Source organism: Polistes fuscatus, unplaced genomic scaffold, assembly GCF_010416935.1.
Source record: "Polistes fuscatus isolate 324 unplaced genomic scaffold, CU_Pfus_HIC Scaffold20, whole genome shotgun sequence".
In the NCBI taxonomy this organism is placed as follows: domain Eukaryota; kingdom Metazoa; phylum Arthropoda; class Insecta; order Hymenoptera; family Vespidae; genus Polistes; species Polistes fuscatus.
In genome coordinates, this window is record NW_025113097.1 from 2,589,458 (window position 1) to 2,600,858 (window position 11,401).

At 32.3% G+C, this 11,401-nt stretch overlaps 2 protein-coding genes across 3 annotated transcripts; both read right to left on the reverse strand.

Moving 5' to 3' along the window:
* Positions 1 to 1,099: 1,099 nt before the first annotated feature.
* LOC122517519 (radial spoke head protein 3 homolog) lies at positions 1,100 to 8,377 on the reverse strand. 2 transcript variants are annotated; one of them, XM_043635957.1, is made up of 10 exons: positions 8,240 to 8,377; positions 4,835 to 5,804; positions 4,545 to 4,631; positions 3,446 to 3,527; positions 3,174 to 3,341; positions 2,346 to 2,474; positions 2,006 to 2,209; positions 1,527 to 1,689; positions 1,364 to 1,450; positions 1,100 to 1,274 (listed from the first exon to the last, which is right to left on the reverse strand). In XM_043635957.1, exons 2-10 carry the CDS (start codon positions 5,725 to 5,727, stop codon positions 1,111 to 1,113), a joined length of 1,977 nt encoding a protein of 658 aa, XP_043491892.1. In that variant the 5' UTR covers positions 5,728 to 5,804; positions 8,240 to 8,377; the 3' UTR covers positions 1,100 to 1,110. The 2 variants fall into 2 exon arrangements, with proteins under 2 accessions (XP_043491892.1, XP_043491893.1); XM_043635958.1 differs by lacking the exons at positions 4,545 to 4,631; positions 8,240 to 8,377 and having other exon boundaries at positions 4,835 to 6,527.
* A 578-nt stretch (positions 8,378 to 8,955) lies between these two features.
* On the reverse strand, positions 8,956 to 11,346 carry LOC122517521. Its single transcript, XM_043635960.1, has 2 exons — positions 10,194 to 11,346; positions 8,956 to 10,068 (listed from the first exon to the last, which is right to left on the reverse strand). The coding sequence occupies exons 1-2, from the start codon at positions 10,219 to 10,221 to the stop codon at positions 9,209 to 9,211; spliced, it is 888 nt and encodes a 295-aa protein (XP_043491895.1). The 5' UTR covers positions 10,222 to 11,346; the 3' UTR covers positions 8,956 to 9,208.
* Between the last annotated feature and the right edge of the window lie 55 nt (positions 11,347 to 11,401).

An 11,401-nucleotide genomic window follows, 5' to 3' on the forward strand; every position in this document is an offset into this window, starting at 1 on the left:
TAGGCTCTTTCATTCTAAATAATCGTTAAAATGATATCATTTTATATAGCAACATATGATAATGTTGTAATATATTCGAATTTGTAATATATTCTTTAAAATTTTACATATCTATTTTTTATTTTACTTTTAATATTAATTAATTTTGATATATTATGTTTCATTAGATGAAAATTTTACTCTCGAATTTATAACTGTACAGGAACAGGTAAATAATTACATAAAAATGCAAAAATAAAAGCGTCATAATCCTAAATTTTATTTATTAAATGCATTATTCACTTTATACAAACAATAAAGTTTAAATAAAATTTTTCACTTAAAGTGATGAAAATGTCAAAGAATGCAATGCTGTAAAGTGTGCATCTTTGCCATTTCTTTGAAAAGTTCGGGTAATTATTTTTTTATACTAAGAGTGAATGCATTTTATAATGACTCTTATATTAAATTAAAGTTTAATTTTTATTTTCTACACGTAGAATACTTTGTCGAGTTAAAAATTGTTCATATAAAGTGCAGAAAATGTTAGAGAACAGATAGATCGTTTTTTTAGGAAGTTCGCGTCAATAATTTTCATACTTGTAACCAGCAGATGTTAATTCCTAGTTTCCAGACACACTGTATATGTTAAAATCAATGTTTTTGCGTACGCTTCTGGAGCATTTAAATTATTATTCTAACGAGTGACTAACGAAATGAATTTGTTAGAAAAAATAAATGTAGAAGTAGAGTCTTAGCACGGTATTTTCCAAACACAGCAACCTCCTCGCGGGCTGTGCTAAATTTAATTTAAATTTATTTACATGTTTAATTAGTATTCGCTTTCTTTTGGTCCTTCTGACATCTCGTTTACATTTAAATTTATCAAATAATTTATTAATAAATGAAATGTATGTATATATTATATATATATGAGATAATATTTAAATGTATGTGTGCAGATACTTTGAATCCATTGCATTCGAGGCCTTTTACGCTCAAGCAAACTAGCAACTTTACACACACACACACATAAATATGTATATAAAATATGAAATATAATTATTAAAAAGAACGAAAAGAAAAATATGAAAGCAGAGCATGTAGACAGGCTTAATTATGTTCATATTATTATTTCTTGAAAAAAGATAGTTCGTCGTAGTTAACAAAATTTTCATCTTGACCACCATCTTCCAAATGATTATCTGCAGATATTCGTCTTCCAGAAGCATCATATTCCTCACCTAATCTTCTATACGTCTCTACTCTGTTTTCCAATATTTCTTTGATGATTACTAAAAAGAAATAGAAAAAAAATGACAATAATTTCCACTGAATTAGGATCCTCCCAAAATTAGAGAGGAAAAAGAAAAATTTCATTTACCCATCAGCAATTCTCTGCTTTCGATCATGTTACCCATCTCCTTTTTAACTTCCTTCATCAACCATGGCATAAAACCTTCCTCGACATCTATAAATTTGTTTGAATTGTTTAATAATTTGATAAAGAATCATTTTCAAATGCATATAATTAGAAATTCATGTACCTGCTTTGATCTCATCTAAAAGGAATCCAGACATTTTTAAACCTTCTAAAACAGCCGGCAAAAGTTCAGCGATGTATCCTGTTAATAAAACAGCAGCAGCGACACGATCTTCTGTTTCTTGTTGAATTTTCACTGCTTCTTCGTGCTGTTTCAAACGGAAATCCTAAAGACAGAAAATACATAAATATCTCGTATAACAGTTGGGTAAAATCTAATTAAATTAGTCTACTAATTTAAATAAAACAACAAAAACAACAACATAAAATTTATTAGTAGACTAACAATAACATTAGTTAGTTAATAACAATATAACAAATAATAACATTAGTAGTTCATTTTATTCAAAATAAAAACCTATTATACAGTTAATAACTATTTTTTTTTTGAATTATTTGAATTTTAATTTTAATTATTTAACTATAAGTATAAAAAGTTTTAATCGTTAATGAAATAACACATTGAAATGAATATTTTCTTACTTTTTCTTCTCGAAGTCTTCTCTCTTGTTCTTGCAATCTGTTTGCTTCGGCTCTTTCAGCAGCTCGTAATTCTCGGAATCTTCTTTGTTGTTCTCGTAAAGCTGCCACTTCTTCTTCCTCTAAGACCTCGATCAAAGCTTGTTCGATAGTCTTACCAACGATTACTTCGACAATTGGCTGTACTTCAAGATCGAAGTCGAATAACTGTAAAACATAATCATTCTGTTAAAAATCTTCGTAGAAATATACGAAAAACGGAATTGATTTTTTGTGTACATCAAGTTTCTGCGAAAAGTTGGATCATTTTTCAAGGCAATAAAAATATTGGTCAAAGACTTACGTCTCCTGGTTCAATTTGCGTCGAGACATCCTCACCGGTTTTTACAAGACAATACTTCGGCGTAGGTGGCCTGTCCAGGAAGTAATCGGTTTGTGTGCCAACCTCGAGTTCATCAGGTTTCTCGAATAACTATAATTTAAAAATGAAAAACTTCCTTATTTCACCAAGTTGATTTTTCTTTCTCGGTATCCAAAACTGCTCGCTTTATTTAAGGGGAGAGGTGCAGTCAGGATTTTCTAAAAATGAATTCTTTTGTCGAAAATCCGAAAGAAAAAGGCAGAAGCCGCCATTTTGGGAATTTTCTAAAAAAATATAAAAACTGGTGTGTGTATTTATGTACGCACGTAAGAAGTTATATTTCTTTAATTAATTGTTAATTAATTAATTGTTAATTAAATTTAATTATTATTAAACAAAAAATATTCAAAATTGTCCTTTTTTCAGGCCTCTGACTGTATCTCGGCCGCTTTATTTAAGGGGAGAGGTGCAGTCAGGATTTTTTAAAAATGAATTTTTTGTCGAAAATCCGAAAGAAAAAGGCAGAAGCCGCCATTTTGGAAATTTTCCAAAAAAATATAAAAACTGGTGTGTGTATTTATGTACGCACGTAAGAAGTTATATTTCTTTAATTAATTGTTAATTAATTAATTGTTAATTAAATTTAATTAATATTAAACAATTAATATTATTAAATTAATTGTTAATTATTATTAAAAAAAATTATTCAAAATTGTTCTTTTTTCAGGCCTCTGACTGCATCTCGGCCTTTTAACTATTGTTATATATGAAAAAAATATAATAAAATAAAGTGTTGTTCTTGAAACTTACTTCTTCGAGATAAAACTCAGTTTGAACGGGTTCGTGCTTGCGGCCAGGGACTGCTGGTGGAGATCCCGATCTTATGACTCTACAAATTTGTGCTTGCGCCCTTTTTCTTGCTAAATGCCTTCTTCTCGCTTCCGCTTGCCTTGCCGCTATCGATTGTTCACCATCGATCTACAAAAACGACGTTACGACATTAACAAAGAGAAAACGTCAAAGAAAGAATTTGATGAAATATTTCCTTCTTGACACAATGAAATATGAATTATAATACTTACGAGGGCAGGTGGGGCTGCGAAGGTACTTCCACGTATTACTCGCCGATCGTACATGATATTTCCACAAGGGACCGTTTGATCACTGCAAAATATAACGCACGAATCATAGATTGCCGAATAAAATCATTTTCATTTGATTTTTCATTTAGCTATTCAATTATTTACAAATTCATTATTTTATCGCCAGAAAATTGTATTATTTTCCAAATCAATTAAATAGTAAATTATATGCGATAATATACTATAATATATTATACCAGGTGTCCAAAAAAATTGGGAGCAAATTCATAGATTTACGAAAATTATTATTATTAATTTTTTTTAAAAGCATATTCTATCTTTACAACAAACCGTTTTATCACATAAATTTATATGAACTTTTTATTTCATCTATTTGACTTTATTCATACTTAAGTATAAGTTTGTACCCAACCTTATTGGACACACTGTAGAAGAGGTATAATATATATTAGGTATAGCAATTAATTCGGGGTGCTTTTATAACAAATTTAATATTTATTTATAAAGTAATCATATAAATTGATTGCGAAATGAATTTAATATCAAAGCAGACCGAATTCATTGTAACATTTACTTAATAATAATGTAAGATACGAAAAAAAGATCAGAAATAATCATTATCAAAATTTGAGTTAATTAGAATTAAACGTAAATCGAATGACAAGCTTCTCATCCATAGCTATTCGTTCTCCGTCCAACAAAAATTGTTTCTTATATTCTTGAAATATTCGATAAAGCAAATTTCTATCTTTCTTTTTCTCTTTTCGGCAATTATTTTTCTTTTCTACGGCCAATCGACGAATAGACCAATCGTGTTCCGACTATGTCGTGCCGCATAGTAACACGTGCGTGCCTACGAATCATTCAAATCGTTAACGTGATAGATAAGAATCGGTATAAAAAAAAAAACTTGAAGGCTAAAAATGCTAGAAGGCTAGAAATGATGAAAATTTTCGTAATTATTGCTTAACTAGCTAATTATTGTTAACAATCGTTATAACATTGTTCGGGTATCGACGATCAGTAATAAAAGAAAGAAAAATAGAAAGAGAAAGAGAGAGAGAGAAAGATCGGTTACCAGCCGCGAAGGCCAGGCAGCTTATTCAGCATCGTGCCCTTGATCGGTTCCAACTTTTTCGGTAAACCACGCGGCGTCATCGGTAATCTGCGAGAAAGAAAAAAAACAAATTCGCGCTCTTATGGGCTGTTATTAGCTCGATTCGCCCTTAGGAAAGTAAAGCTTTCGTAAATTCATAAGGGGAAGTATTAGAAAATCAGTGAAATACGAATAATGAAGTTGTTTAGGAAAAACGTAAGAGAACGGGGAGAAGAGAAAAAAGAAGAAAAATGGCTACTCGTCGAACTTACAGGCCGTCCAATCTGATCGAAGATTTCCCGTTTCTCCTAGCACGTTGTTCGGAACAAGAATAGAAAGCTAGGGTAGTCGCGTTGGTCTTCTTGTCAAGTGCAAAATTAACGGTGGCCTTGATGGCTGCCGCTTGACATCTCGCCTTGTGTTTGCTATGACGTACTTCTGGTTTCTTGCCGAACGACACCAGAGGTTTCAGTCTAGAACGGGAAGGACCTTGCCAATTGTCACTTTCCTCGTTCTGAGAAATACCTCCTCCTATTGTTCCTCCACCACCACCAAGATCCGGAGTGTTCGTGATCGGGCCAATGCCAAGAAGGGCTGCTACTTCCGGCGGTGGCATCAAAAACTCTCCGCACTTAACCGTCGTTATGAACGGTTTTCTTCGTCCTTGAGAAACCAACTCGTTCCTCTTGGAGTCGCGACACTTTTGCAAAGATTCCTCGTCTTCTTGAATTTTTCTCAACTTCGCGTTGAGTACCTCGTTGAAATCTTCGGTCGAAAGATGTATGCTAGTTCTCTCAACATTTTCTATCACGTTCTCTTTCCTTCGACGTTTGTCTTCCTCCTCTAGACTGTCCTGACTCTTCGCGTGTTGTTTCCTCCCTAACGGATTGATCTGATTACCTTGAAGACTCGCCAGAAACAAATGTTCGTTCGACTTGCAAATACGTCTGCGAGCATAAAGATCGTTCTTTACGTTTTCCACTCTGGTAGTGGTCAGCTTCGAACCTGAATTAGTCTCTTCATCGTCGTTTACGTGTACGAGAGGTAAACTCGATCCTAAACTGTCCCTCTGAACAATCGTAAAACCTCCTGAATTTTTTCCTTCGCAATCGAATGATTCTACATTTGCGGTTGACGGTAAAGTTGATGAAATTCCAGTTGGCATAGCGAGGAGATCTCCTTAATTTATGTTCTTCATCCTCGAGTCTCGATCTTCGAACAATGTAGTATCCTTTTACTGACCTTAAAGTTCAAAATAATCGATGTCCCGTTCCTTACAAGTGTCGCAGGAATTCGATCATTCACAAACTGATCTTTAATTCGATTATTCAATCATTTCATGTATTATTTTTATATTTTCTTTCTCCCTCTCACTTTACTTACAAGAAGAAAAGCAACAATTTCTAATAAAACAAGACTCAATATATATATCTATTGTATAAGCTTGATTTCATAAGTTAACTACCACGAGATGTTATTTTCTCTAGTTTCGTTAGTTTATAACGAAGTAAAAAAAAGAATAGAAGTATCTCAACCGAGGTTTCGCACTAGACTGACCAACACAAAATCGTTCGTGAAAGTTCAGAGACTGGACAATGTCCTACAATCGAACGATAAAATCCACGAATGGTAGGAGGGATGTGTACGTATACGTATATTCTACATGTATATATATGTATATGTATATTGGTATGTATGCTCGGTGGCTACTCAATAACGCTGACCAGCTCTTAACATTGCGCATGCTTGAGAGGAATGAATGTATGTATATGAATACGCATATATACATGTGTATATGTATACATAAGACGTAAATATGCGTGAAAAGTTAACGACTAATTCTTACGAGTTCTTTCGGTTTATTCGCGACTGACCTAAACCCAATCCTTGAACCTGCATCTCTCTATTTTCGCGTTACTCTTCAAGGCTTAACCATGCCCTTCCTTTAATTAATTATTTATTTAAAATTATTATTTAATTAATTATTTACTAAATTATTATTTAATTAATTTAGTTTCAATAAAATCGTTAAATAGTAATAACAGTTCGTGCAGATGAGAAAATTACAACGTTAAGATTTTGCTATTTCTAGGGTTTTTTTTTGCTCGTTTGGAAAAAATAAAACCTTTTTTTTAACAATTCATCAGTTTTTAGATTTAGATTCGTTCGATGATATATCCATTGGAAGAAATTAGACGAATTGTATAAATATTTCAATATGAAGTAATGGCATTAACGGACCATCATAATTCGTCAATTTCGTGTCGAATCAAAAAGTAGGGATCGATGTTCTAAATTATTTCGATTATTTTCTATATATTCGAATAAATATTTATTATATTTATTTATTTATATTAATTTATATTTATTTATATTTATTATTATTTATTATATATATTTATTTATTTATATTTATTTATATTTATATATTATATTATTATATTATTTATTTTATATTTATTTATTTATATTAATTTATATTTATTTATATTTATATATTATATTATTATATTATTTATTTATATTTTATATTTTCGAATAAATATTTATTTTCTCCTTAAATAAAAAAACAAAGTTTTTCAGATACTTGTGCATAGTTAAAATAAAAGATAAAATTATGCAGCTCGGTCATTCCCCTCTGTACGCTATTCCATAAACTCATAAACTCTACATATAGCATGATACGAATGTATATGTAACTACTCGATTCACGTCTAGGACCACAAATTATACGGTGGTCGTTGTATTATCGATGTCCAGTACTTTTCCAGTTATCGATAACACCTTTTCCTTTTTTTCTCGCAATTTCCATGGTATTAAAAGCCCAATAACAATAAGCATACGATGAATTTTTTGACGAGATCCATACAGATACGAGAAAAATAAGTTTTCTTCGTGACACTTAACTAAATCGATATTTTACGCTAGGTAAAATCTCACGAGGTCGAAGTTTGCATGGTAACCCAACATCTTAAAAACTATTTCGTTTATTTCTCAATAACGAAGTACACGTAAACGTACTAATGATTTATGTACACCTACATATTTCTACTGCCTATCATCTGCTATGACTCGTCTCTTCAATACAAGGTCTCATCATTTATATTATATTATAATTATTATTATTATATTAGTTATACCTAGAAATCTGCCCTCTTCATCGCAGGATTCCTTTATCGTCGCGTCTACAACAGTTCCTCCTTTTTTTCTTGCAATTACTGATCCCTTAATCCCACCCTAACCCCACGAACTTTATAAATCTAATCTTCATTCTTTTGCTTATTTTATGTTTGTTATCCTTTCTTCGAAAATTGACAAATTCCGTACAAACTCGTAGAAATTTCTTTAGATACGAATTGCCGTGTCTTTCATATTTAATTCATATTTAATTATATTAATTATATTAATATTCATACTTAAATTATGTCCCCCGTATTTGACATATATTAGTTAAAGTTTGTATTTGTTTTATTTTTTCAATCAATATTGATTGTCCATCGATCGTTTAGGATTCGTTCGCGAAACGTTGCTTTGGAATTCCCATCTATTATTACTCAAATGAATTATTGTTCGATGCATGCCTGCCTGCCTGCTGTAGATCGACGGGTCGGTGTTTAAAATGAATAATACAAAAGTTGCTTATAAATGATAAGAATACGAAAAGGAAGTGTACTTACATCGGTGGATTTCTGTACTTTTTCTGCATGTGCAATATTGCTCTGGGACTTTTAACGAATGTGTACGTTTGTTTCTTGTCCATACAAGGCTCATTTGGAATGCTGCACGCTGCCAATCCTTGATTGCAAACTCGACACTCTTCCATTCTTCTAATTGCCATATTTTATGTTGCTTTTTTGTTGTACGCTTCCTTCAAAAATATAATAATTATTGACAACAGGAATTCTCTTTTGATCCTCGAACACAAACGATTGTTATCAAACTTCGTCGCGAAGCACGAACCAAAGATATACTCGTCTCACTGGATTAACTATACGTTGCTATGGCAACGTAACTAATTATATTTTACCTTCTGTCAATACTTTGCCAAATAAAAATGAAAATAAATCAATTTTAGCGAGTGCGATGTTGTCAAATATGAAAAAACAAAAATTCTATACCCCACACCACACATTTTACTTTTATTATATCATTTAAATATATATAACATTTACACAATTTCAATTGGATTTTCTTATTTCGATTGAAACAATGTTTAAGTATTAATTATATTTTAATATAGTGTGTCTTTATATGTAAACGTTCAATAAATTATTGTAGACGTTATTTAAATGATCGATTAAATAGAGAATTTAACATTCCAAAAATACAATTGAAATTAAAATTATATTTTTATATATTATTTAGCATGTATTATTTAAAGAAAAAACAAATATTTATTTTACAGGTTTCTCCTTTCCTTTATTCATTATCGACTGTTCATTCTGAACCGTTGTGAGTACCATCTAACGACATGAGTCTACACCACAAGTTGCGTTCTCAACTGCTACAATTGTTCTTTTTCTTTTTATTAAATCAAAATGATTTATATATGTATTCTGTTAGAAAAGGCTCTTTCTTTATTGTACATTGTTTTATTTCGAGTATAATCGCCATACGTGTTACAAAAATTAATCGAATAATTCGACTTATTGCTTGTTAAGATGAAAATGTTGAGCAGCAGCGATCATTTGACACTTTTGCAATTCTATCTTTTGTTCTTTTAATTTCAACAATCTTCTTTTAATTTCCAACTCGTTCTGGCGCATGGTCATTTCCTCTTTATGTCGTCTCTCTTTGTTTCTTTCAGCCAACGCAAAGTTCTTTTCCATTTCGTCGAGAAACCTTTGAAATAGTGTCGTCAATGTAATCTTGCATTCTAAATGTTCGCTTTGTTTTTCCGGTACAGTATTCGATACTAATGTAGCTAATGGATCACAATGTTGATTATTATTAGAATTTGAAGAACTTGTGGTTTGTTCCGACGTTGTTCTTGAAACAATCATCGAGTATTTAATCGTTCCTGTCGGCGATGGAAAATCCTTTTCTTCCAAATATACGTGTCTCTCTTTCTCGTTAAATATCTCATCAAGGGCTCTCTTATGTTCCCAATGACCATAATGTCTCATTCTTCCAGGCTTTTTCAAACGTTCCCGGAAAATTAAGTTTTTGTATTTGCGTTCTAAGACGCGCCATTTGTTCTCGCACTTCTGTGGACTAAAATAAAAGCCATAATTTTGCATTTCCAGGGATATCATTTCAAACATTTCTCGTAAACTTCTAATCTGCATCGATTGTCCGACCATAGACCGATACTTTTTGTATTGACTAATGAGACAGGTGGTAGCTTTGCTAGTCCAGAGATTTAAAGCACCAACGTCAACAGTAGTAGAGGGTATCGTACCGTTGCCTTCGATACTGGACAAACTATTTTCATGTTCTTCCTCGACGTAACATTGCACTGTTGGCTCTAGTTTAATTTCCATTTCATTTCCATCAATGTTCGGACCTTTAATGATAAAATTAATAAGACAGTGTCATATTAAAATAATATAAACGAGATCTCTTAGAGATTTGTTGAAAAATAAGAAGTATCGAGGAAATGAAGTTAAAACAGCGGATTGATTTACTCACCTCCCTGTTCTTTCTCGTCGTTTGCCATTTCTATACATCAAATCGTATAACCTTCGCGAAACTTTGCACTCGTCCGAGAGAGATTCCATACACGAATACGACTTGTCTTCGAGTCGTATGAGACAGGATCTTACGGAGGGGGGAAGAGCCGAAAACCCGAAGAAAACTAGTTCCAAACCGGTTTCACTCGTGGAATTGGTTCCGTACGCGTCGATAAACGGGGCCCCAAGCGGTGGCCATTTTGTTTTCGCATTTGTTGTTATTTTATTCCAAGTTAATTGACCACACATATCATATGAACGTATAATTAGATATTTTTACTATTCAGCATCGTCGTTGTTATTCCATTTTATATTCCACGTTTTTATGTTGAGCACGCGTTAAGAATTAAATACAAAGTATTCGTATTCGGTATTTGCCGCGGTGATGAAAAATCAACAGAAATAATTGATGCAATAAATTCTTCTATTAGCCGTAAATACCAACGGTCCTCCAATTCATACCAATGAATAACGATTTCAACGAATTTCCAGTTTTTAAACGAGGAAATTATGCATCCAATTGGTCATCCATAGTTTTGGGTCATCGAAGATATATGTTCCGGCAATGCTAGCAATACCCCGGCATTGTCCGCAATGCGAAGCGTCTTTTGACAAAATCAGAAATGTATTCGTATGAATATCGGTCTAAACGTAATAAAATCTTCTCCTACGATAATTAACGATAATTAACAGTGGGCCCTACATAATAACACACCAGCATTGACTAAGTTTCAGTTTATAGAGGTATGCTTGCTTTTGTGTGTGTGTGTGTGGGTTGTTTGTGGGTGGGGGTTGCGTATTCTGTGTGTGCCTGTTGCCCGATAATATATTCTTTTCAATATTGCCAAAGTAACATTTGGGGTGTTCTATAGAATGCTTAAGTATTATGTTCAATGCTTAGGGAAAAGTCCGTACAAATTCTTCTGTTTCCGACTTTGTCAAAAGACGCTTTGCATTGCGGACAATGCCAGGGTTTATTAGCATTGTCGGATTTCGAAAGAAACGTAATTCCATTAGACATTTTTGTTAAATTGGAAGATTCGTTGCTACGATATGATGAGAATCCTACAATTAGATTGTTTTACGCTAATATAATAAAATGATACTTATTTGCTCCTCGTTATTAACACATTATATTACTTATCACATCTACTGTTTTGCATATAC